This window comes from Gigantopelta aegis, chromosome 13 (genome assembly GCF_016097555.1).
Source record: "Gigantopelta aegis isolate Gae_Host chromosome 13, Gae_host_genome, whole genome shotgun sequence".
Classification (NCBI taxonomy): domain Eukaryota; kingdom Metazoa; phylum Mollusca; class Gastropoda; order Neomphalida; family Peltospiridae; genus Gigantopelta; species Gigantopelta aegis.
The window spans coordinates 6,100,868-6,127,703 of record NC_054711.1 but is presented as its reverse complement, the minus strand read 5'-3'; the positions used below and the strand labels follow the sequence as shown (position 1 = coordinate 6,127,703).

Here is a 26,836-nt window from a genome sequence, read left to right as displayed (position 1 = left end):
AATCGCACATACTAGGGGCGTGCGCAGGAAATTTTGCGGGGGGGGGGGGGGGGGGGTCGAGGTGTCTGGTGAAGCCCGACACCGCGAGCGCCGCAGACGCGAAGTCCGTGGCGGGGGGTCTGGGGAGCCTCCCCCTTCTAGGGCTATTCTGAGGTGTTTTTTGCTGGCTAGCCGAGCTGCTTTCTGACAAAAAAAATTTCGCCTTGAGCGGGGGGGGGGGGGGGGGGGGGAGGTCGAACGCGCCTGGTCAGGTCAGGTCATAGGGTTTTACGTGTACCTTCAGAACAAGCTGTTGTAACGCACGCCTGTCGTGGGCACAAGAGCCAAGACAGGAAAGGTGGTGGGGGGAGGAGGGACCGCCTGCACTGGCAGGTGCAAGGGAGCACCAGCAGCCCGATTGAATCGGTTGCAGGCGGGTGGGGGTGGTGGTGGTGCTATGAAATTTTGAGTGGAGCCATTTTAAAGCCAAAGAGAAAATGGTGCGCAGTTTTTGTTGAGTAATTTTGGCGCAATTTTGAACGGTCGGTCGAAAGGTAAATGATTGAGCTAGTATAGGTTTTGAATCGAGTGTAGCTCGTTAGTGAGTCGAGAGTAGCTCGTTACTTATCGACCTTTATGATGCTGGTTGTCTCCCTAGGTTGTCCGTAGGGTCCTGATAAGGACCTGACCTCTTCTGGTCGTGGCATGACAACCCAGCGGAGACTCGTGCAATTGTGTAGACACTGGCAGGCAAGGCGATTTGTTCCGGGGTGGTCGAAGCGCTGATGTTGGTTTGGTCTTCAGTTTCCTCCTCAGTGACACCAAGTACATTTCCCAGCAGCAAGTATTTGGGGATTGGGTAGGGGCGGCCGATATTCTTTTGTTCGGTTCCTTATTAGAGCACGTGCTGGGCCATTAAAATGTAGGGCGGATGCATTGTTATCATTAGTCAATGCATCCTGTGTGCTGTTGCGGTGAGCATGTTGTCTGTGTGTAATCCTAGTTTTGGTGTTTAGGTTGTACCTATTGTCTTACGTCCCTATTCTAGTGTTTCCAACGGTCATCATGACCACCTCTCCTCCCCCCCCCCCCCCCGCCCTTGCGTAGTTTTGTTAACACAATGGTGGGGGGGGGATTAGTCTATTCTAAATATCTAATTTGAAGGGCGAGCCCTTGTAGTGTATGTATTGGTTAAAAAAGCCTAGTGCTTAACATATTTATTTTACCAGTCAATGAAAGAGAGAGAGAAAGGAGAGAAAGATAGTTAGCTTATTAGTAATGAATAGTCACATAACATAACTGTCAGCCACTCCAGCGTACTATTAATTTTGTTTCCCGCCCCGCAAAAGATTAATGAAATAATTATATCTATATGTTGGTAACTGTATACTAAGGGGTTTGTTGGGCTTGCGCCCTTATACTATATTGGTCTTACTTGGTCAATCTTCTGCTTTCTGTTTTCCAGTTGTCCTGCATACCACGGCCTGTTATATACCAATCGTTGTGCACTGGCTGGAACGAGAAATAGCCCAATAGGCCACCTAAACCAACATCAGACGAGCGCTTTACCACTTGGCTACGTCAGCCCATAGCCAAATTATAGATAGTTTTTTTTTTAAATATCAGTAGATATGAATGCACTGTGACGTCACGGAATTGGTGCTGAACGTTTTAAATATCAGTAGATGTGAATGCACTGTGACGTCACAGAATTGGTGCTGAACGTTTTAAATATCAGTAGATGTGAATGCACTGTGACCTCACGGAATTGGTGCTGAACGTTTTAAATATCAGTAGATGTGAATGCACTGTGTCGTCACGGAATTGGTGCTGAACGTTTTAAATATCAGTAGATGTGAATGCACTGTGTCGTCACGGAATTGGTGCTGAACGTTTTAAATTAATTAAACGTGACGAGGCGGGAACCAGTCAAATCGGGTCAAATAATTCCACACATGTTCATTAGCTTTTGAGAAGTCCACTAAAAAATTATGCAATATAATGGTGTGCTTTTTTTTTTTTTTTTCATAAATCATATTTGCAAGAGTATGTCGACTTATTTTTACAGTATCAGTAATATATGATACACACATGACATTCGTGTGCAAAATACTCACAAAATGTAATGACAGTTCAATAAATTGAACAACGTTATGTCGTTGCAACTAAAAGTATATATTAATTAATTAATTAATTAATTATTATTATTTTAAATTTAATTTAATTTAATTTATTTTTATTCTGTTTTTATTTATTTATTTTTCTTCTTCTTTTTTGGGGTGGGGGTGGGGGCTATATATATGAGAAAAAAAAAACATTTTACCAGAATACGTTCTTTTCATACTTAAAAATATTCGACATTTTACTTCAGAATCTTCAAACGAAATATGTACGATTCAGACACGGTTTGATTAAACCATTATATTTTCATTTTAAAATTTATTTTTCGTGCTTACCTGAGCTATCTGTCCAAGATAGTGGATTAGTTGTTAGTGGTTAGTTGTTAGCTGTTAGTGGGAAAGAAATCAGTGTACTGGCCTTACACCTACCCAATGAGCCGTTAAAACTCGCTATAGGTGGGAGCCGGTACCGGGGTGCGGATCCAGTACCTACCAGCCTATAGGACGATGGCTTAGCCACTGTCTGTGGGAAAGTGCGCATAAAACATCCCTTGCTGCTAATGGAAAAATATAGCGAGTTTCTTCGAAAACTATATGTCAGAATTATCCAAAGAATGACATACAGTAGCCTAGCCGATGATTAATAAATTAATGTGCTCTAGTAGTGTCGTTAAACAAAATAAACTTTAACTTTACATATTTCATTCCACCCATCCCCCACCCCCCACCCCCCACCCACTGAGCTATGCAAAATGTCTTACAGCAAGTACTGGGATATGAATTTATACATCATGGAGCAACCAGTTTCAGTGATCTTAATTTCATTTCACCGTGTCGCTTTTGCATCTAGCTCATCATCGTGGACTAGTCAGATGACTTTAAATTTATCTTCCATATATGTGGCGTCGCTGTGGGATATCAAAATTAACTTAGTGTTCTGTCCAATTAGTGTGCAAAGAATGTTTGATGCAGATCATATTTCTGCTATATTAGATCACTTAGAACAGTAAAGTTTTTAAAAATATGTTTTATGACAAACCAGAAAATAATTGCGATCAATTCCTAAATGATAAATTATAATTCTGAGGGTCTCACATAACAGTTATGTTAACCATCAGCTTTTTTCGGGGTTATTTAATAGCATGACGTAAACCAATCCTACACAATTCTCGGAACGATCTCAGAGGAAATGACTGACTATCATTATTTTCATACCTATTGGCTTCCAATAACCCTTACTCCGTATTGACTTTTATGATCAAAAACAAAACCTCGCCGTCAGGAAACTATTATCATCGGAGCGCTCATGACGCACGATGGGCGGACAATTAGCGTCTTTTGAAAGGCCACGTGATCTGGGGAAATGTGCTCTGTTAAAACGCGGATTTGGATCCGTGCGCATCTTCCAATCACATTGTTGTGTTTTTTTATCCCAGAGAGTATTTATATGCAGGAGATCAGCAGACGACAGTTCTAAGCTCGTGTTATCTGTTTGAGATTAGACGTACTATTGGCGGGACACTGGCGGCAAGGGAAAGTGTTGTTTGAGCATCTGTATTGTTAGCAAAACACTGAAAGCTTTTACTGAGAGAATGTTTTTAAATTAGACCATACGTTCGAGCGCTAGTGAGGATTCTTCGTCTACAAGGTAGGATTTAAAGTAACTGACGCTAGTTTTTTTTAAGCAGGGTAAAGTATTCTTGGTTATTATATATGTGTTTACAATTTAATTTCATATTACACACAAATGTTGCTTAAATTATTAATTTAGGAAAATGAAATGTGGCTCTTGTCACCTTGAGGTATTTTTGGGAAGGCGACTGGTTTTTAATTTGCTCGCAGCATTATGTGAATGTAATATGATAGAGGATGATGGTACCAGTCAAAGTGCAATCGAAAAGAGTAGCCTACGAAGTGGTGACAGCGGGTTTCCTCTCTCAATATATGTGTGGTCCTTAACCATATATCCGACGCCATATAACCGAAAATAAAATATGTTGAGTGCGTTCTTAAATAAACCATTTCCTTCTTGTTCTTCATCTAAAGAACGCTCGCTGGGATTCAATTATTTTAAAACAAGACTTCACGGTGATCGAAGACAGATACCGTTCAAATTACATTCCTCATTATACGGATGGGTCTCGGGATACAATAATGTTCTTGAGATTGCCTGATTCGGTACTTTTGTTTTCTTCATTAACCTAGGCAATCATTAAAAGCCGTTGCACTAGAGCACATTGATTAATCAGTCATCAGCTATTGGATGTCAAACATATGGTCATTTTGATACAGTCACAGAGATGAAACCCGCTACATTTTTGCCATTAGTAGCAAGGGATCTTTTATATGCACCAACCCACAGACAGGATAGCACATACTACGGCCTTTGATATACCAGTCGTGGTGCACTGGTTGGAACGAGAAATAACCCAATGGGCCCACCGACGGGGATCGATCTTAGACCGACCGCGCATCAAGCGAGCGTTTTCCCACTGGGCTACGTCCCGCCCTTGAAAGCCGTTGAAGAAATTATGGATTCTATGAGAACAACTAAATAGTATTTTTACAGACTCACTTTCGTTATAACATTTAAGCTGGAGTATCCCTTAATTGTTATGGTGATACGAAAGTATGTCTTTTAATGCATTGCCAATAAAGACACTGTATTTTGTTGGGTGCCCAGTCATATTGGCATCAGGGGTAATGAAAATACATATACAGCTGACGAGTCTGTTTTAGATTTGCCTCATGTTATGGTTTGTGTGTTTTTACACTGATCTTAAACACGATATTAACCACGAACGGCAATATATCTTTGCAACTTGGTAAAATGCTTGGAATGATGAAGCTGCGAAAAAGCTTCATTCTGTCAAGCCAGAACTGGGAGTTGAACAGTTTTAATTCATTGCATGTTTCGGCTTTTTATTTTTTTTTAAATGAACAATAAAAGATGATGTCGCATCATCATTACTACCAGTGACAAACAAACAATGATTAAATAGCATAAACATATTTCTATCGTCATCCGTCCATCGTCATGTTTAGAACCTGTGAAAGGCGCAGAACATTATAAATATATAGTGTAAAACTAGCAAAAGCTTCCTCTTCTCCTTTCCCTTTTCCTTCTTCTCCTTTTCCTTCTCCTCCTCCTCCTCCTTCTTCTGGTCCCTCTTCTTCTTCTTCTTCTTCTACATTTGATGGCTGTGTCAAAGACGTAGTCCTGCTGATGTCATGGGTTGGGATGTCATCCTCAATTCTAGGGCCTCCACGAGTCCAAAATATTGAACTCGAGTACTACTCGGGGGTCAAACTCGCCCCGGACCGAAGTACCCGACACTTACGCTCGATTATATTGAGACTAAGGAGTAAAGTAAAATAGTATTATGTATTTTCTTCTTCGTCGTCGTCGTACGCTCAGACAGGGACCCCAGTGGCTCGAACAAAATATGCACCACGACTGGCATATTAAAGGCCGTGGTATGTGCTATCCTGACAATGGGATGGTGCATATAAAACATCACTTGACATGGGCGTACATAGGATTTTGAAAAGGGGGGTTCCAAAATAGATTGCAGAGATATTGGGCATATATTTCTATGTTGAGTTTTGAAAAGGGGCGGTTCCAAAATAGATTGCAGAGTTATTGGGCATATATTTCTATGTTGAGTAAATATAATAATGTCAGATATCAATGTCAGATATATTAAATTATAAAAAAAAGCGATTTCAGAGGGGGGGGGGGGTCGGTCGAACCCATCGGAACCACCCCCCATGTACGCCCATGCTTGATACTAAGATAGTAATGTAAAAAAATAAAATGTAGCGGGTTTCCTCTCTAAGACTATGTCAAAATTACCAAATGTTTGACATCCAATAGCCGATGATTAATAAATCACTGTGCTCTAGTGGTGTCGTTAAACAAAACAAACTTTAATTTCAATTCTGAAGATGGATGCCAAATCATTCCATTGTATTGCATTCCACACATTCGACTTCTGTTTTCCCTCCGTGTCTTATAGCCCTGTAATGTAACGGGCGGCAAACATATGGCAAAATGACAAATTTATAATTAAATGAGAGTGCTTTTTTCATATACTTACCTTTTATGACATTCAATAGACGATGTGTATGTTTGTGCTGTGTTAAACATTAATTAATTTATTCGGTCTTCCTTGCATGGGTACTCTGAGTCCTCTGAACGGACGTCCTGCTAGACTTGGCCCATGCCCGAGTACTCGTTGTGACCCTACTCAGTCCTGAGACCGTTCCCCTGAGTTTGGTCTTCAGATCTATAGTTGCTCCTTCCGACACACGACCCCGTTTCACAAAGCGATCTTAGCGTTAAAATGACCTTAGATGCATAAGATAGCTATCTAGTTAAGGTGATCTTATTGATAAAATCGCTTCGAAAAACAGGGGTCCAGGTCTGCTTTTACGACTGGATTAGTAGTGATTCCAGCACGTGTGCGGCTGTCGAGGGTCTAATTCGCCAAACTCTTGCAATTTTGCGATCTTGTTGTGCATATGCTAAAAAGACTTGCAAAGACGATGGAATGTTGCTTGAAAGATGATAAGAGAGGTCTGTGAATTGGGCCCCAGGACCCCGTCCCATGAAGCGATCTTAGCACAACTACCACCACGACCGTAATTTTGTTCCACGACACGGCGTAGGTTACTATCGTCGTAAATTACGGTATAATAGGTAGGAGGCAGTTGTAAGCCACTAACGTAGCTGTCAGATTGCCGTTAAATGATGATGTCATCATTTTCTAAGAAGGATATGTTTTTGTGTATAAATGGATCTAATTAAATATATACCAAATACCTTTTATGAAACTCGGCGTTCGATAAAAAACATTCTTGGTCATACGACCTTCACACGAAAATCCGATATATATCCAAGATGTTCCGAAAAATTAGTAACCAATTTATTATTTAACTAATTCGCAAGAAGAATTTAAACATTAAAGGGCCACTTACGACTACCGTAAGGTTGCTTTGTGTAACGTCTGTAAAGTTTACAGTGCCAGTTGTGAAACTCACCTTAAGTCACTACAATTAACCTTAGCTACACTTCTTTTTCATGGAACGGGGCCTACGAAGCTAGCTTAGTGCTAAGGTCACCATAGCTGCATAACTACACTTTTAAGGTGCTCTTAGCGCTAAGATCGCTTCGTAGAACGGGGCCAGGGGTTTGCAACTCCACATACGATCGATGAGGATTTTGCAATACCAATACTTTTCAGATATACTTCCAGTTCGCAGTGCCCTACACGAAAGTCGGAAACAAAATGTATTTCTGCTCTGTACGGATGAGGTGGTGAATGGTGAGAGTAGCATGTGCGTCACTTGAGCCTCATGTGTACTCGGACATTTCTTGTGACGTCACACCCCACGCCATCTATAGCGTACCCACGCTAAGTGAGATCAAGACGTATCTGAACACGTTCTGGGATGACTCATGGCCATCGCCGTATTTGGGCACGTTTCAGACCTTTCCCACCCCGGATGTGCACAGTTGTCAAAGCCATTAACCCCACGCTATCTTGACATTCGATAGGTAGGCGGTCATTAACGACTTCCGTTTTCCCGTACATCAAAGGACCCCCGACAGCTCCCAAACACACTAAACCCACGCTATCTTGCCATCTGTATAGTCTTACAGAGGAAACCCGCTACATGTTTTCCATTAGTAGCAAGGGATCTTTTATAGGCACCATCCCCCATACAGGATAGCACATACTACAGCCTTTGATATACCAGTCGTGGTGCACTGGCTGGAACGAGAAATAGTTCAATGGGCCCACAGACGGGGATCGATCCTAGACCGACCGCGCATCAAGCGAGCGCTTTACCACTGGGCTACGTCTCTCCCCTATTTTGAACAACTACAAACACCAGGTCCCATGCTTGTAAAATTGTAGTCCCGACTGAAATCTCCAATGACGTCACATGCATGTAATTTGTTTTTATTGGCGTTGTGATGACGTTAAAGTCTCAGACTCTCAGAGTCTTGAGTCTAGACTCTAAACGTTTTACAAGCCCGGGACCAGGATGGTAAACCGGCCTCGGTGGTGTCGTGGTGAAGCCATCGGACATAAGGCTGGTCGGTGCAGGTTCGCAGCCCAGTGCCCGCTCCCACCCAGAGCGAGTTTTAAAGACTCAATGGGTAGGTGTAAGATCACTACACCCTCTTCTCTCTCACTAACCACTAACAACTAACCCGCTGTCCTGGACAGACAGCCCAGATAGCTTTATATATATATATACAGTCAAACTTCGTTAACTCGAAGTTGAAGGGGACGACGAAATAGTTCGAGTTTCAGGGAGTTCGAGTGTTCGAAATTCGTACAGCAGACCTCAAAGTGAAACTGCATTGCAGTATTATCATTTCGTTGATATTGGATGTTAGCACATTTCTTCTGTGTATATGATAAAACTAAGTAAATATTAACAGAAACGAGATAAATCCGATCAATTTGACGTACATCTCTATGTACTTTTATTGTATTAATTGACAGTAAAGCTTGGGTGACAATTCATTTTTCTTTAAAGTATTACCGGTACAGTTAAAAGGCTCAGTCACTCCACAAACTTCGAGTTTTGGAAGTGCAATATCCCTTATTTTTTATGGTGGGACCACAAAATTACTTTGAGAGATAGAGTTTTTCGAATGTTCGAAGTTTGAGTGTTCGAAGTCTGTTATTACTAGTTTGTATAGCAGTTCGGCCGGGACCGCCGTTTCACTTCGAGAGATCGACGTTTACGAAAGATCGAAGTTTGAGTTATCGAAGGTCGACTGTATATATATATATATATATATATATATATATATATATATATATATATATATAGAGAGAGAGAGAGAGAGAGAGAGAGAGAGAGAGAGAGAGAGAGAGAGAGAGAGAGAGAGAGAGAGAGAGAGAGAGAGAGAGAGGAGAGAGGTTATTACCAGTGGTTTTCGGTATCGTCAATATCATAATTATATTAGGAATAAAAATTGTATTATGCGAGCCTCTGGTGAGCATAATACATTATATTTATTCCTAATATATGATATTGACGATACCAAAATACACGAGGGTAATAATCTCTTTATCATATAAGCTCAAGCTTAATACAACGTGTTTTTGTAAACTGTACACGCAACTTTAATTCCAGTCCGCCAGTTCTCTCTCAACCTTAACCCTGATTATTTTTTAATGGCATATTGTCACAGGCCACTGACCAATTTAATGGTCTAACAAAGTATTACCCGAATTTAAAATAATTTGATTTGTTCCTAAATGTACTTTATTTAACCATCTTCATAACCACCATACTCCATTTATTAATGATATTTTGTAAAAATAATTCAATTATGGCAATGGTCCATAATTCAAAAAACTAAAATTGCCGAGAGGTTTGACATGGATTTCACTCCATCATGGTTCAGTTAAGGTGATGCGATAGCTAGATTTGGTTCCCAACAATTAATTTAATTTTAATTTATTATCCATTTTTAGAGAAATAAGGTCCTTAAAACCGTGACAATATGCCTTTAACCACCCTTAGTTGTTTTAAGCTAGGTACGACATTTCGACGAAATGTTAGGTAAACAAAATTAATGAAATAATTATACGCCAGCGAAATGCCAAATTGCAATTAAAACATAAAAGAAGCTAACGTTATTGAAGATACGAGGGGCGGAACGTAGACCAATGGTATTAGCGTTTGCCTGATGCGCGGTCGGTCTAGAATCGATCCCCGTCGGTGAGCCCATTGGGCTGTTTCTCATTCCAGCCAGTGCACCACGACTGGTGTATTGATCAAATGCCGTGGTACGAACTGTACTATCCTGTCCGTGGGTTATGTATGTAGAAGATCCCTTGTTGATAATCCAAAAAGAAAGAAAGAAAGAAAGAAATGTTTTATTTAACGACGCACTCAACACATTGTATTTACGGTTATATGACGTCAGACATATGGTAAAGGACCACACATATATTGAGAGAGGAAACCCGCTTTCGCCAAGTATTACCGGTACAGTTAAAAGGCTCAGTCACTCCACAAACTTCGAGTTTTGGAAGTGCAATATCCCTTATTTTTTATGGTGGGACCACAAAATTACTTTGAGAGATAGAGATTTTCATATGTTCGAAGTTTGAGTGTTCGAAGTCTGTTATTACTAGTTTGTATAGCAGTTCGGCCGGGACCGCCGTTTCACTTCGAGAGATCGACGTTTACGAAAGATCGAAGTTTGAGTTATCGAAGGTCGACTGTATATATATATATATATATATATATATATATATATAGAGAGAGAGAGAGAGAGAGAGAGAGAGAGAGAGAGAGAGAGAGAGAGAGAGAGAGAGAGAGAGAGAGAGAGAGAGAGAGAGAGAGAGAGAGAGAGAGGTTATTACCAGTGTTTTTCGGTATCGTCAATATCATAATTATATTAGGAATAAAAATTGTATTATGCGAGCCTCTGGTGAGCATAATACATTATATTTATTCCTAATATATGATATTGACGATACCAAAATACACGAGGGTAATAATCTCTTTATCATATAAGCTCAAGCTTAATACAACGTGTTTTTGTAAACTGTACACGCAACTTTAATTCCAGTCCGCCAGTTCTCTCTCAACCTTAACCCTGATTATTTTTTAAAGGCATATTGTCACAGGCCACTGACCAATTTAATGGTCTAACAAAGTATTACCCGAATTTAAAATAATTTGATTTGTTCCTAAATGTACTTTATTTAACCATCTTCATAACCACCATACTCCATTTATTAATGATATTTTGTAAAAATAATTCAATTATGGCAATGGTCCATAATTCAAAAAACTAAAATTGCCGAGAGGTTTGACATGGATTTCACTCCATCATGGTTCAGTTAAGGTGATGCGATAGCTAGATTTGGTTCCCAACAATTAATTAATTTTAATTTATGCCTTGTTAATTTTAATTTATTATCCATTTTTAGAGAAATAAGGTCCTTAAAACCGTGACAATATGCCTTTAACCACCCTTAGTTGTTTTAAGCTAGGTACGACATTTCGACGAAATGTTAGGTAAACAAAATTAATGAAATAATTATACGCCAGCGAAATGCCAAATTGCAATTAAAACATAAAAGAAGCTAACGTTATTGAAGATACGAGGGGCGGAACGTAGACCAATGGTATTAGCGTTTGCCTGATGCGCGGTCGGTCTAGAATCGATCCCCGTCGGTGAGCCCATTGGGCTGTTTCTCATTCCAGCCAGTGCACCACGACTGGTGTATTGATCAAATGCCGTGGTACGAACTGTACTATCCTGTCCGTGGGTTATGTATGTAGAAGATCCCTTGTTGATAATCCAAAAAGAAAGAAAGAAAGAAAGAAATGTTTTATTTAACGACGCACTCAACACATTGTATTTACGGTTATATGACGTCAGACATATGGTAAAGGACCACACATATATTGAGAGAGGAAACCCGCTTTCGCCACTTCATAGGCTACTCTTTTCGATAAGCAGCAAGGGATCTGTTATATGCACCATTCTACAGACAGGGTAGTACATATCACGGCCTTTGATATACCAGTCGTGGTGCAGTGGCTGGAACGAGAAATAGCCCAATGGGTCCACCGACGGGGATCGATCCCACACCGACCGCGCATCGAGCGAGCGCTGTACCACTGGGCTACGTCTCGCCCCCAAATCCAAAAAGAGTAGTCAATGGCACTAGAGTGGCGACAGTGGGTTTCCTTTCTGACTGTGTGGTTCTCAACAATGTGTCATGGCGGGTCGTAGCCCAGTGGTAAAGCACTTGCCTGATACGCGGTCGGTTTAGAATCGATACCCGTCGGTTGGTCCATCTTCATTGGGCTATTTCTCGTTCCAACCAGTGCTCCACGACTAGTGTACCAAAGACCGTGGTATGTATTTTCCTGTCTGTGAGATGGTGCATAATAAAATATTCCTTGCTGATAATCTAAATGACGAACTCATTGCGTTGCGGCAGCGGGTTTCCTCTCTAATTATCTGTGTGGTCCATAACCATATTTATCATATCACTACTAAGGAATAGCATTGGGCACGCCCATTACATAAATCACATATTTTGAGACATAAGTATGCAAATATTTAGAACATAAGTATGCAAATTACATTATTATGCAAATTATATACCGAAAACGTAGAACTATTTTCACCTGTCAAAATTGTTGACAAACAAACATGGCGTCTTTTGAAGTCGGAGATAGCGTTACTATCGATAAAAAAGGAAGTGCTACAATCAAAGCAACTCTACCTTCCGGTAATTATATAGTTATGATTCAAGCTGAATTGTCACCAGAACGTTTAGTTAGTGCAAACAGGGGATAGGGTAGATCCACGGACATCGAAGCAGACGCCACAATCCGGAAGGCCCAAAAACAAAACTCGTAGATTTGTAGAAGTAGATGATACGATGATTGGTAATGTCATTACAGAAAATGAAAATAAGAATACTGCCAAAAAAACTCTATACTACATGCGCATTTTTGAAAACTATCTACAATCAATCAATGAGTCCAGACCAATACATGAAATGCCCCCCAAAGAACTCGATGTAATTCTGCGCAAGTTTTACATCAGTGTACGAAAAGAAACCGGGGGACATTACGAACCGAACAGTCTTACCTCTTTCCAAAGCAACATCGTAATAAATGTGGCTCAGCCTAAAAGTCCTGTTGTCCCCCTAAAACAACGAAGACTTATTTTCGACAGACTCAGACTGAACTTGATGAAGCCCTTAAATAGGTCAGTGACGTAGATAGGCCTATGTCTGATAATGAGGTAGTACTCGGCAAAATGCCGCGAAAAGTTATTTTGAAAAATTTGGCTATTGTCAATTATTTTATTATAATTTCATTGTTTATATATACAACTGTTAAATTAGTATTAAATTGTTTAAATAGCTACAATCTTTGTTTCCGCTTTTAACCTAGTTTCAGAAAGCATAGATAACCTTCAAGGTGTATTGACAAACCGATTATCAGCTGAGTGATTGACATGTACATGTATTCATACGTCATAACATATTGTTACGTCCGAGCGTTGGGGTTTTGTTTATTAATCATTTAAGTGGAAAATAAACAAAATTGACAGTGATATGCTAAACAGAATTCGTCACTCGTATTTTTTAATATGGGAAATATCAACCTCGGCCTGTTAATCTGTATTTGTCTCGGCAGAGCCTCGACAAATACAGATTAACGAAGCCTCGGTTGATATTTCCCATATTAAAAAATACTCGTGACGAATCCTCTATGTCCGATGCCATATAACATTAGTTAAATGTGTTTAGAGCGTCGGGTTTTTTTTGTAAAATTATTTTAAGTATCTTACTGGTACAACCAGAAGGGTATGTAGATTTCGTCCTTCTGTCTGTCTGCCTGTCTGTCTGTCTGTCTGCCTGCCTCTGTCTGTCTGTCTGTCTGTCTGCCTGCCTCTGTCTGTCTGCCTGTCTGTCTGTCTGTCTGTCTGTATGTCTGTCTGTCTGTCTGTCTGTCTGTCTGTCTGTCTGCCTGCTTCTTTGTCTTTTTGTCTGTCTGTCTGTCTGTCTGTCTGTCTGCCTGCCTGCTTCTTTGTCTCTTTGTCTGTCTGTCTGTCTGTCTGCCTGCTTCTTTGTCTCTTTGTCTGTCTGTCTGTCCCACATATAGTTTTCTACACCTATGTTTGTAATGCCTTGCGAACTGATATATATATATATTTGGTATAGCTTTATGTACTGATACAGATCAAGTTACGGTCTTTTAACTTCATATGAACATTTGTTCCACTCGGTAGGAGACATATGATTTGCTTTCGCAGTACTCTCGGAATAATTTTTTTATTTAAACAAAAAATTCGTGTGTGTTTGTGTGGGCGGGGGGGTGGGTGGGTGGTTGGTTGTTGTTGCTGTAGCTAATTGCATCTCAAACCAACACACTACCCGCTGGGCTAAACAATTACCGTTCTCATTTCGCGTGGCGTAATGTTACTATATTAATGAATTAAATGGATTTTTAGACGCAAGTTGTTTTATTATTATTATTATCTGCACATAAATAATGATTTTTTTCTTTTGAGACCAACATTAGTAGACGTAACAAGAAACATTACCACTAGGTTGCTTAGCAACGTAATTATCTCTATCGGCTCAAATACCGAACGACCATATATGACATAAAACCTAGCTGATTTATCTTTAATGATATTTTGTAAATGTAAGAGATGCCAGGAACGTAAATTAGTCTTAAATACTAAATAACCACACGAGATCGCCAGTGGGTGGAAGGACGAATAGAAGGGCGGATAGAGGGACAGATAGAAGGACGGATAGAAGGACGAATAGAGTGGGGTGAACCATAAAAATACTTGTATACAAAACTTGGCGTGCTCGTTCAATTTTTTTGTTATCCCACTGCCCCTCCCCCCCCCCCACCCTCCCCCTCACCCCTTTCCTTTCTCTCCTTTGAATTCCATCTAATTTTCCCCCGATCTGGCAGCTACTTCTATTTTTCAACTTCTTTCACTGTCCACCTCCACATCCCAGGCCTTGTCTCTCCAACCGCGACAGATGCTCGTTTATTTTTTTAAATAGTTTTGGTCTATATGTCAAATTAAGTTCCAGTCACATTGTCGTGTCAAGGGACATTAAAATTACGTGGAAAGGAAACATGTGAATATTGATTTAGTTATATCGCTGCATGACTAATTTGTGTCTAACATAAAGTTATTGTGACGTTTAGTCTAGGGCATTGTTTGCTTTATGCATTGAACTTTTAATATTGTTATTTGTGTTTAAGTACAAAGAAGGCAGTCGGCAGTGCAGATCAAAAGCGGAGAAGCAATCAGATGGATAAGAAACTGTTAAAAAGTGCCTTGCGTATTTATAACCTATAGAGTGTCCCACGGACAACGCCTTTTTTTCATGCGATGTAATTTACTACAAGCTACTTATTTCGATTGTTTTCCAAATTGGACACAGAAATAGTGGGGTTTTCTGTTGTTGTTTTGTTGTTGTTTTTTATGTTGTTGTTTTTCTGGGGGGTTTTGTTATCTCCTAAACACTTTTACTTTTCTTCTTACGTCAAACAAAACTGAAATTATTTACCAAAAAAAACCCCAACTGTTTTTGTAGGAGGATGGGACGGACTATAGATGTATTTTATGTATGTACTTTTCGTTTATAGTTTATTTTATTTTATTCAGACGTGGCCTAATAAAATACACACATATATATACGTATGTATGTATGTAATTGAGCTCAGTGATAAATTGCTCACCTAACTCATAGTATGGGGAGCCATTTAAGATATAGCCACATTGAACATTGGTGGTTAATCCTTTTGTAGGTTGTTGTTGTTGTTGTTGTTGTTGTTGTTTTGTTTTGTTTTTTTAACTACACATGCTGAGGGTATGTAAAATGATTCTCGTGCGAATGCTGGAGAGCAAGGTTATACTAGTAGCTCCCACTAAACACAGGCCTCTGAAAATTACGAGAACGATAAATTCGTTCGCGTGATGCTCACACCCAACTGTAAATTTGCGTAACATATTTTTCGTTCACGCATTAAATTTAAGACATCAATTACATGGACATAATGAGTTACGCAAAAAGGAAATCATTTGCTGAATTAATTTTGTTTTTGCGCAACCGATAAATGGGTTACGCAGATTTTCAGTTCTCAAAAGCTTGATTTCTATTTTATTTTTAACACAACACTTATAGATTTGTTTCTCTTATATATATATATTTTTTTTTTTTTTTTTTGCAGGCTGATGGATAGATCGAGCCTGGACTCGAGGAAACACAAACGTCAATCTTCATGGGTAGCAGACGACCAGAAACAGCGTCACGCCGAATACCTCAAACGATTGGCCGAGCTACGCGACGATCTCATTGGCCAGGAGAAGTCAAACCTGGCGCGCGCGCTGGAGCGGCTGCGTTTGTCCTCGATCACTAACTCGGACAGCATTTGTCGTCTGCGGCTGCGCGACGGTAGGTCGTTTCCGACGCCAAGACGCCAGATGATCACGACGTTGGAAAGGTTCCGGCAGATGCGCCCAGTTAAGCCGGCGCCGAAGTTATATCCCTTGCAAGGAAAACAGCTCATTGAGCCAAAATCAAACCGGAGCGCGTCGTCGGACAAGAAAGATGCGATTTCGCGAATGTCTCAAATTGACGAAACCGCGCAATCGAATTTGCAGCGGTTCACACAGCCCATCTCCAGTATACCAAATATAGGGAGAAAAGCTTGGAAGCGGGAAGATCTAGTCCTGAATACAAAGGGTATGAACAGACGTAAACCGAAAAACAATCCCCAGACATACTTAAACCCCTTGTCACAGAGTTACTGCCCCTCTAAGACCAATGATGCCATAGATCTCAAACCACACGCGTTCAAATTGGACTCCGTGACGTCAGGTGGTCGTCTGGACGAGAATCTGAGGAAACTGTATTACTTTTATTACGTCCCAACTGCAACCAGTTTACAGAGAAGCGAGGAGAAAGCGTCGCCTAGGATATTTAGAAAGCAGACGACATTCTCCAAGACCAAACGATCGTTAAGACAAGAGTCCGATCGCTCTCTGACGTCATCAGAAGTGACGACAGTCAGGAACTATAACCACCAAGCGGAACGTTTTAAACTACCGGTCGTGACATCATCGACTGATAATAAAATGACTTTTCAGAATGGCTGCGCTTTTAGCGTTATTGACGACCTTGTTAACGTCGACAGGCGTGCCAGTCTAGACGTCATGGAACGCGACGAAGCGAATGGACAGTTGTCCAGGCGACACATCCGGGTAGAAATGCCGACAATTATTTTTAACTGCCCGACCCCGGATCCCCGAGAAAGGGAAGACGACAAAAGTGGCATAGGGAGTCTCAGCAAGATGTACAAGCAGAGCGAAATTCGACAGCGAGAACTTAAGAATCTGTTCGAAGACGTCAAAGAGCTCAATATGCGAACTAACAGTCTGACCCAGTTAGAACTTTCTTTGCACAATGGGTGAAATGAAAATGTAACTTTGAAGAGACTCAAGGTGCGTGTGTTGTTTTTGTTTTGTTTAGTTTTTCTGTTGTTGTTGTTTTTTTTTTTTTTTGGGGGGGGGGGTGTGGTTTCGGGTCAAGTTTCACTGGGAAATACATTATTAACAAGAAAATCCCCGCCCCTGCACACGCGTCTGCTCACCCGAGGTTTCTGCCATTGTAAGTTTTTTTTTTTTTTTTTTTTTTTTTTTTTTTTTTTTTTTAAATTATTATTAGTTTAATTTCATTTAATTTTAGTTCAGTTCATGTCATTTCGTATTTCTTTTCTTTTTTTAAAGTTTACTTATTTTTTATTTGTTATTAGGGCCTATTATTATTATTATTATTATTATTATTATTATTTTGTTTATTTATTTGTTTATTTATTTTTTATTATTTTATTTTATTTTTTTATTTTTTTATTTAAATTTATTTAAAAAAAAAAAAAAAAATCTTTCTTTATTTTGTTGTTGTTGTAATGTTTGTAGTAGTCCAAACCAGTTTTACCTACCAATAATTTCGTATGTACGAAACAATATATATTCGGAAATAACATGAACTTGGAGCTACTACAAATATTAGGACGAACAGAACAGCTATGGATATACTGATATTCTCAACAAGCAGATATATTTAATATGTACTTTTAGTCGTCAAAATGGTTCTCTGTTAGTCGGGGGGCGGGGGGGGGGGGGCTATTGTGCTGGCAGCAAACCCAGGACAGTCCCTTTTAAGTCGCGTTAAAGATACAGTAGCACGAACTCTTGATCTACTAAGTAGACCAAGAAAATATTGTTTGAAAATTAGGTACATGCACATTTAATTTGTCACGAAGAAGTAATTTAATCAACCAACCACGCCAGTCTGTTCAGTGTTGTATTGCATTGGTTAAAAATATGTTGGTATGTAAACTGAATTATGACTTCGTTGCTATAAATCGTAAAACTAAATGGTGTTTGTTTATTTTAACCAAATTGGGCCCAAGATCAGTAAAGACATCTGAGGTTAGTTCAGCCAGCCGTTTGTCGCTAACGTTCGCTAGACTGGTTTTTGTGTTACACAGTAAACCGAGTGACTACTCCCGGAACCAGTTAAAATTGTTTGCAAATGTTTAGCGAAAAATGGCTGGCTGAAGTTTGTATTGTACCAAAGGACAAAGTTCCGTGTCAAAGTGCACGTAGTAAAAACAGCTGCGGCTGTGATTGGTATTGACATTGATTATTTGAGCAAATACTATTATCCATTACTAATAAATAAACACACTTTTATTTGTTATACAGTTGTTATGCAGTATACACCACAGGTTGAAACTAGTGCAGGGTACTCTAAAAAAAATGGAACTGCGATTTTCAGCAAAAATGAGGCTAGAGATGCCAATAAAAACATTAATTAAATATCTTAATGAGGCTAGAGATGCCAATAAAAACATTAATTAAATATCTTAAAGAGGCTAGAGATGCCAATAAAAACATTAATTAAATATCTTAAATGAGGCTAGAGATGCCAATAAAAAAATTAATTAAATATCTTAAAGAGGCTAGAGATGCCAATAAAAACATTAATTAAATATCTTAAATGAGGCTAGAGATGCCAATAAAAACATTAATTAAATATCTTAATGAGGCTAGAGATGCCAATAAAAACATTAATTAAATATCTTAATGAGGCTAGAGATGCCAATAAAAACATTAATTAAATATCTTAATGAGGCTAGAGGTGCCAATAAAAACATTAATTAAATATCTTAAATGAGGCTAGAGGTGCCAATAAAAACATTAATTAAATATATTAAAGAGGCTAGAGGTGCCAATAAAAACATTAATTAAATATCTTAAAGAGGCTAGAGGTGCCAATAAAAACATTAATTAAATATCTTAAATGAGGCTAGAGATGCCAATAAAAACATTAATTAAATATCTTAATGAGGCTAGAGATGCCAATGAGGCTAGAGATGCCAATAAAAACATTAATTAAATATCTTAAATGAGGCTAGAGATGCCAATAAAAACATTAATTAAATATCTTAATGAGGCTAGAGATGCCAATAAAAACATTAATTAAATATCTTAATGAGGCTAGAGATACCAATAAAAACATTAATTAAATATCTTAAATGAGGCTAGAGATGCCAATGAGGCTAGAGATGCCAATAAAAACATTAATTAAATATCTTAATGAGGCTAGAGATGCCAATAAAAACATTAATTAAATATCTTAAATCGTATCACTTTTGATTGGTGTACTGCCCTGAGTGTGATACGCTGTTTATATTAGTTTTATTTGTAAACGTTAACATTATCGGCAATAAGAATTTATTTGGTGCATTGGAACCTGAACGTGGAGCCGCTTATGACGATTAGCGGATGGTCTAATGTGCGGACTATATTTTCGCTTCAATGAAGACTAAGCTACTTTTCATGAATTAATGAAGAAAATCATGGGCGAATCAAATGAAAAGTAGTATTACCATGATATGGGTAAACACTTCGATCTAAGGCTTCGAAATGGCCGACAAGACAGACAGACAGACAGACATATAGTTTATTAAAGTCTCACCGGTGACCTCATTACAACTGAATAAAATTCAGCACTAGACTGAGTTATGAGAGACTATTCGCTGAAAGTATCTAAAATACAAACGAAGAAAACAAACAAATGCAGTACAGTTAAAACAATGGCGGCACAAATAGGTTTGTTTTGTTTAACGACACCACTAGAGCACATTGATTTATTAATCATCGGCTATTGGATGTCAAACATATGGTCATATTGACACAGTCATAGAGGAAATCCGCTACATTTTTTTCATTAGCAGCAAGGGATCTTTTATATGCACCATCCCACAGACAGGATAGTACATACCACGTCCTTTGTTACACCAGTTGTGGAGCACTGGTTGGAATGAGAAATAGCCCAATGGGGTCACCGACGAGAGAGTATTCGCTAAAAGTATCTAAAAGACAAAGTAAACAACCCAATACGATACAGTTAAAACAATGGCAGGACAAATAAAACATATAGTTAAAAATATACATAAATCACCTCATAGTACATAAAATATGTGGTGAAGGACACACTCGCATAACTACTGCAATAAATCGTTTTGAACACGCGCATAAATCTAATGATGCGGTGTCTTTGATGTATGCATTATTTTTGTGATTAACAACTGAACTGAACTTTATTTACATATTTTATATGAGATACATAATACATTATGTCACGGGGATTCTATAATTCCCGTAACTGAATAAAACACGATTAACAAAATATCTCTCCTAACTGTATATCTATTAGATCTCTCTGTAACAGGCGGTTAAACCCTAGTATGGCTCGTCTCTAGGTATGATCAGAGATACGATCTTATATAAAGTATATATATTTATAGCACGTTTAGCTCACTAGAAACACAACAAAACACAATACACTTTGGAATCTGTATTATCCTACGCTGACAAATGTACAGCCGTAGTAGTTAATTAATAACAGCAATAATAACAACCCAGAACTGATCACTTAATTAGTTAATCTCTAGGTGTCTAGTTACACAATATGCGAATCACTTCACCGTTACACCACACCCACACGTGTGATAATTGAGAAACGCTTCCAGGAGAAGTTAATTAATAAAGGAATTACAACACCATTCTTAACTGGTTAATTTTTAATTAACCCTTACTACTCGTTCAGTAACGTGTGATAATTTAGGAACGCTTCCAGGGGAACTTAATTAATAAAGGAATTACAGCTCTATTCCTAACGGGTTAATTTTTAATTACCCCTAACTACTCATTCAGTAACCTTGTAACACAGAATTAAACTGGTACCGATCACAATAAAGACAATAACCTACAGTGTACCTAGGTCGTCTAGGATGACTGGCTAAGCTTTATATTACCAAATACTCGTATAATGTTAGAACAAAAAGTCTACGATTTACTTCGTCAGACGACCGAAGACACTGTCTAAAGAATATTGGTATAATACAGTATCAAAATTTTTAAAGTCACATCAATCACATCAAGGTTATACACAGAGCAGAAATGATATTTACCAAAGTCCAAACGGACTAACGTTCCCAGGAAGCTTCCTTTTCCGTTTCTCCTAGATATCTCTAAATTCTAGCTATTTATTATAAATCAGGATTTTGCCTGGGGGTACAAGGCGGTACCTCACGTATCATCTCATATTCTACCTCTACTAGAGTCGGTATATTTCTCTCTGATCGTCAGACTTACTGACGCCATCGTCGCCAAATCACGGTTGTAAAACCCGCACTCGCAGAGGTATTACGTAACTACTCGCCACATGGCCTCCACAGCTGGACTAAGTGCATATTGGAATGCCCGATCGCGCGAAGTATTACGTAACAAGTTGCCCAGCTAGCTAAGTGCAATTAAACTGCACACGGCCCTCTAACACAATTAAAATCGCCACAGGCGAAAACAAATTAAGAGCATGTACCGTCACACACACCCACCTCAAAAAGGATATTTCCTCTACTCTAGGAATAGGGAAATATACTACATTAAAACAAAAAGGTGCGTTAACCGACTCATACGGGCATTTATAACACATGTAATAATAAGGTGACTACCAGTAATCACTCGGAGTCTCTGAGTCCCTGGTATACAAATAAAATATATATAAACAAAACAGAAATAAAGAATGTCAACACATTATCATAACGTTCAACTTCGGGACAGGGCATCAGCGATTACATTAGATGTGCCCTTGATATGTTCAATGGTAATTGGGTATTCTTGCAGAAGAAGACTCCATCTCAAACTCTCTGGTTGGAGGCTTTCATTAGGATGGTTCAGTCCGTCTTCGTCTTCTGGGAACGGCACAGCTCCAGCACCCACGTCACTGGCACCCACAGCTAGCTTGAACGGCATTCGGTAGTCTGGTGCTGCCATCACGGGAGACGAGTTGCGCCTCTGCTTGAAACGGTTGAATGACTTCTCGCATTCACCTGACCAATGGAACTTCGTTTCCCTCTTTTTCAGCGTCGCACGTTTTCCAGGTCTTCTCCGACAGGCACGCTGCCGAATCGGTGTAGCGTTGGGTTCCAAGCGCACATCTTGGCTTAAGGTATTGGTAACCGTTGGAAGGTTCTGACAAATGGAAACATTGTCTTGTTTCAACGTAGTCAACTTTGCTCGCTTGGGGCTCAAGTCTGCTAGAATCTGGCCGTTGGCCAACTTGACCTCTGCAGTCTTGACGTCATCACAGGAAATTGAGTGTCTCTCAATTTGGACCGGTCTCTCTGGAACTATCGGCAGTCTGTCAAAATAACCTTTTAGCAAATTGATGTGACAATACCTACTTTTCCTAACCCTATCAGGAGTGTTTATCACATACCCTGTCTCATTAACCCGTTTGTGCACAACATAGGGACCGAAATACCTGTTCTGTAATGAACCCCGTTTAATGGGAAGGTACAGCAGCACCTTATCCCCTGGTTTAAATTCCCGACTCTTAGCCTTCCTATCAAACACTGATTTTATTTTGCTCTGAGCATGGCTCAGTTGCTTCCTAGCTAGGTCGGTCGCCGGCAACCTCCCATCTCTAACTCTCTTATTTATTAATACTCCCTTGTCCACAGTTAACAAGGTAGTGCGAGCTGCCAACAAATTTGGATCAGCCCCCTGCTCTAGTACTAACTCTTGTCTATTACAAGGTAAATCCCCTCTATCAAACACAACTGGTTCAATTCCCCTCTGCGGGAGATCAACAGGTTCCACGACATTTAATTTGTCAGTTGACTTATCTACCACTTTACTGATAACCTCATCCACTCCAATTTCATGGCTCACACACGTATCAGACAAATCACAAATATCATCTAGGTCCCGTGCTAACCTACTGGCCATAGCCCTAGTCTTTACACACGCAGGATAACTAATCTCATCAACCTCACACTTTTTTATTGGTAACGTGCTGTCTTTAATTAACAGTTGGTCACATTTCGGCTGACAACACTGACTAGTCAAATCATTTCCCAACAAAACTCCTATGTTTTCAACAGGCAAGTCCTTCACAACACCCATAATGACTGGTCCCGTCACAAACTTCGAACACAAGAAAACCTTATGTAACCTGACAACCATTTTTTCTCCAGTAACCGAGGTTAAGGCCAAACTACGTCCTATGTCTGAATTTTCAATACCAGCTAAACACTCTGACTACACCCGGTATCTCTATAGATTGATATTGCCTTAGGACACAACTCTTGTTTCACATCACAAACCATACCAGTGGACACATACGGGTTTACTTTCTCTGCCATGGGACTAACCATTAACTCTCTCGCTAACGGAGCTGACCTCACTAAACCGACCACTTGCGGATTATCGCGTTTCCTTTTAAAACAGTCCCCGATAAGATGGTTATCCTTTTTACAGTAACTGCAATGTGGACGAAAAGTTCGTGCATTGGCTGATAATGCAGGTCTATCCTTACTTTGCCCACCAGGTGCATTCCTGGCCTGACTAGCTGACCAACTAGATGACTCTCCCCGATAGTTACTTTCCCGGGAAAAACCTGGCTGAAATTTCTTCTTATCACCCTGTTGTAAAGAGCTACCCGGTACTGCCTGAGCTTTGTGTATTAACACGTAATCATCTGCCACTATGCCTGCCTCCTCTATCTTTTTGACATCACGATCCTCTAAATGAATACGTAAGCTAACTGGTAATCCATTTTTAATGTCCTGTAAGATCAACAACTCCGTAACTCGGTATATGACTCTACCTGATGAGAAACAACCCATTTATCAAACATCCCTGCCTTCTTAGCCACAAACTCACTATAAGACTGACCCTGCGTTTTTCTCAACTCGCTATACCGTAAACGATAATCCTCAGGACGTAATTCATACGCCCTCAACACTGCCGTCTTAACTAGGTCGTACTGACTTGGTCGCTCATCACTCATTGAATTATAAGCTACACTAGCCTTCCCCTTAAACTTAGACACGGCTAACAATGTCCACTTAGACTGCGGCCAATTTAGCTGCTTAGCGGCCCGTTCAAAAAGTTGGAAAAACATACCTACCTCCTGGTCATCAAATACCGGCACTGATCTATAAGCCTCCGACATGTTAAACCCATTTCCGGCTTCTCGTCTAACTTCTTCAGTATTCAACTTTAACTCATGTTCCACTTTTAATTTTTCTAACTGGAATTCTCTATCTCTATGTCTATCTTCTCTCTCTCTCTCTTCTCTTTCTCTCTCTCTCTCTCTCTCTCTCTCTCTCTCTCTCTCTCTCTCTCTCTCTCTCTCTCTTTCTCTCTCTCTCTCTCTCTCTCTCTCTCTCTCTCTCTCTCTTCTCTCTCTCTCTCTCTCTCCCTCTCTTCTTTTTCTCTATCCCTATCTTCTTTTTCTCTATCCCTATCTTCTTTTTCTCTCTCTCTATCTTCTCTTTCTCTCTCCCTCTCTCTATCTAATGCACGTTCTTCTCTTTCTTTCTCTCTCTTTCTCTTCTCTTTCGTACTCAAGCTTTTTAAAAGCTAATTGTTGTTCCACACTTAACTCATTTATCTCTATCTCTGGAACAATCTCACTGTCTTCCATAACAGGCCTATCACCAAAAACTTCCTGGATAATAATTGTCTTTATATCACCTAAGGTTTTAGCTGATGTTAAATCAATTTCTCGCTCACCCGCGATTTCATCTAACTCGGCCTTACGTGCTCGCTTAATCTCCACTACACTGAGCGTAGGCCTATCCAGCAAATTCTTATCCATGTTTAGATATGACGCAGTTATTATTAATTAATTTTCTAATGAACAACGTCCTACTTCTGGTAAATTTGTAAAAATAATTTATAAAGCCCCCATTTACAAACAATACTTTTTTTTAAATATGCATGTCCCGTTTCAGATCCCGGACGAGCCCCCAATTTTCTACTCCTGTCACGGGGATTCTATAATTCCCGTAACTGAATAAAACACGATTATCAAAATATCTCTCCTAACTGTATATCTATTAGATCTCTCTGTAACAGGCGGTTAAACCCTAGTATGGCTCGTCTCTAGGTATGATCAGAGATACGATCTTATATAAAGTATATATATTTATAGCACGTTTAGCTCACTAGAAACACAACAAAACACAATACACTTTGGAATCTGTATTATCCTACGCTGACAAATGTACAGCCGTAGTAGTTAATTAATAACAGCAATAATAACAACCCAGAACTGATCACTTAATTAGTTAATCTCTAGGTGTCTAGTTACACAATATGCGAATCACTTCACCGTTACACCACACCCACACGTGTGATAATTGAGAAACGCTTCCAGGAGAAGTTAATTAATAAAGGAATTACAACACCATTCCTAACTGGTTAATTTTTAATTAACCCTTACTACTCGTTCAGTAACGTGTGATAATTTAGGAACGCTTCCAGGGGAACTTAATTAATAAAGGAATTACAGCTCTATTCCTAACGGGTTAATTTTTAATTACCCCTAACTACTCATTCAGTAACCTTGTAACACAGAATTAAACTGGTACCGATCACAATAAAGACAATAACCTACAGTGTACCTAGGTCGTCTAGGATGACTGGCTAAGCTTTATATTACCAAATACTCGTATAATGTTAGAACAAAAAGTCTACGATTTACTTCGTCAGATGACCGAAGACACTGTCTAAAGAATATTGGTATAATACAGTATCAAAATGTTTAAAGTCACATCAATCACATCAAGGTTATACACAGAGCAGAAATGATATTTACCAAAGTCCAAACGGACTAACGTTCCCAGGAAGCTTCCTTTTCCGTTTCTCCTAGATATCTCTAAATTATAGCTATTTATTATAAATCAGGATTTTGCCTGGGGGTACAAGGCGGTACCTCACGTATCATCTCATATTCTACCTCTACTAGAGTCGGTATATTTCTCTCTGATCGTCAGACTTACTGACGCCATCGTCGCCAAATCACGGTTGTAAAACCCGCACTCGCAGAGGTATTACGTAACTACTCGCCACATGGCCTCCACAGCTGGACTAAGTGCATATTGGAATGCCCGATCGCGCGAAGTATTACGTAACAAGTTTCCCAGCTAGCTAAGTGCAATTAAACTGCACACGGCCCTCTAACACAATTAAAATCGCCACAGGCGAAAACAAATTAAGAGCATGTACCGTCACACATTAATTCATATATTTTGACAAGGTGGCAAACGTATAAGTATTTCACATAAATAAATAAATAAACAAATAAATATATAAGGAATTAAATGTTTTATTTAACAACGCACTCAACACATTTTATTTACGGTTATATGGCGTCGGACATATGGTTAAGGACCACACATATATAGAGGGATGAAACCCGCTGTCGCCACTTCATGGACTACTCTTTTTCGATTGGTAGCAAGGGATCTTTTATATGCGCCATCCCACAGAAAGAATAGTACATACCACGGCCTTTGTTACACCAGTTGTGGAGCACTGGCTGGAAAGAGAAATAGCCCAATGGGGCCACCGACGGGGATCGATCCTAAACCGACCGCGTTTCAAAGAGCGCTTCATCACTGGGCTACGTCTCGCCCCTGATCAACAACGAAGTAAATAAATATTCAGCACTAATGTATAAAACAATATTGCTGCAACTTTTCATCCGCGTATTAGACCCAACCTCTCTGTCGTAGATTGACGAGTTTGGCTGAGGACGACG

General features: G+C 39.5%; 1 protein-coding gene across 1 annotated transcript in view; it reads left to right on the top strand.

Moving 5' to 3' along the window:
* LOC121387691 overlaps positions 1 to 17,367 on the top strand; it is a 35,398-nt gene extending 18,031 nt beyond the window's left edge. Inside the window, exon 2 of the mRNA XM_041518881.1 lies at positions 15,879 to 17,367. Within this exon, the coding sequence (XP_041374815.1) occupies positions 15,879 to 17,121 (1,243 nt within the window). The 3' untranslated portion in view covers positions 17,122 to 17,367. The remainder of the gene's footprint in view (positions 1 to 15,878) is intronic.
* The last annotated feature ends 9,469 nt before the right edge of the window (positions 17,368 to 26,836 follow it).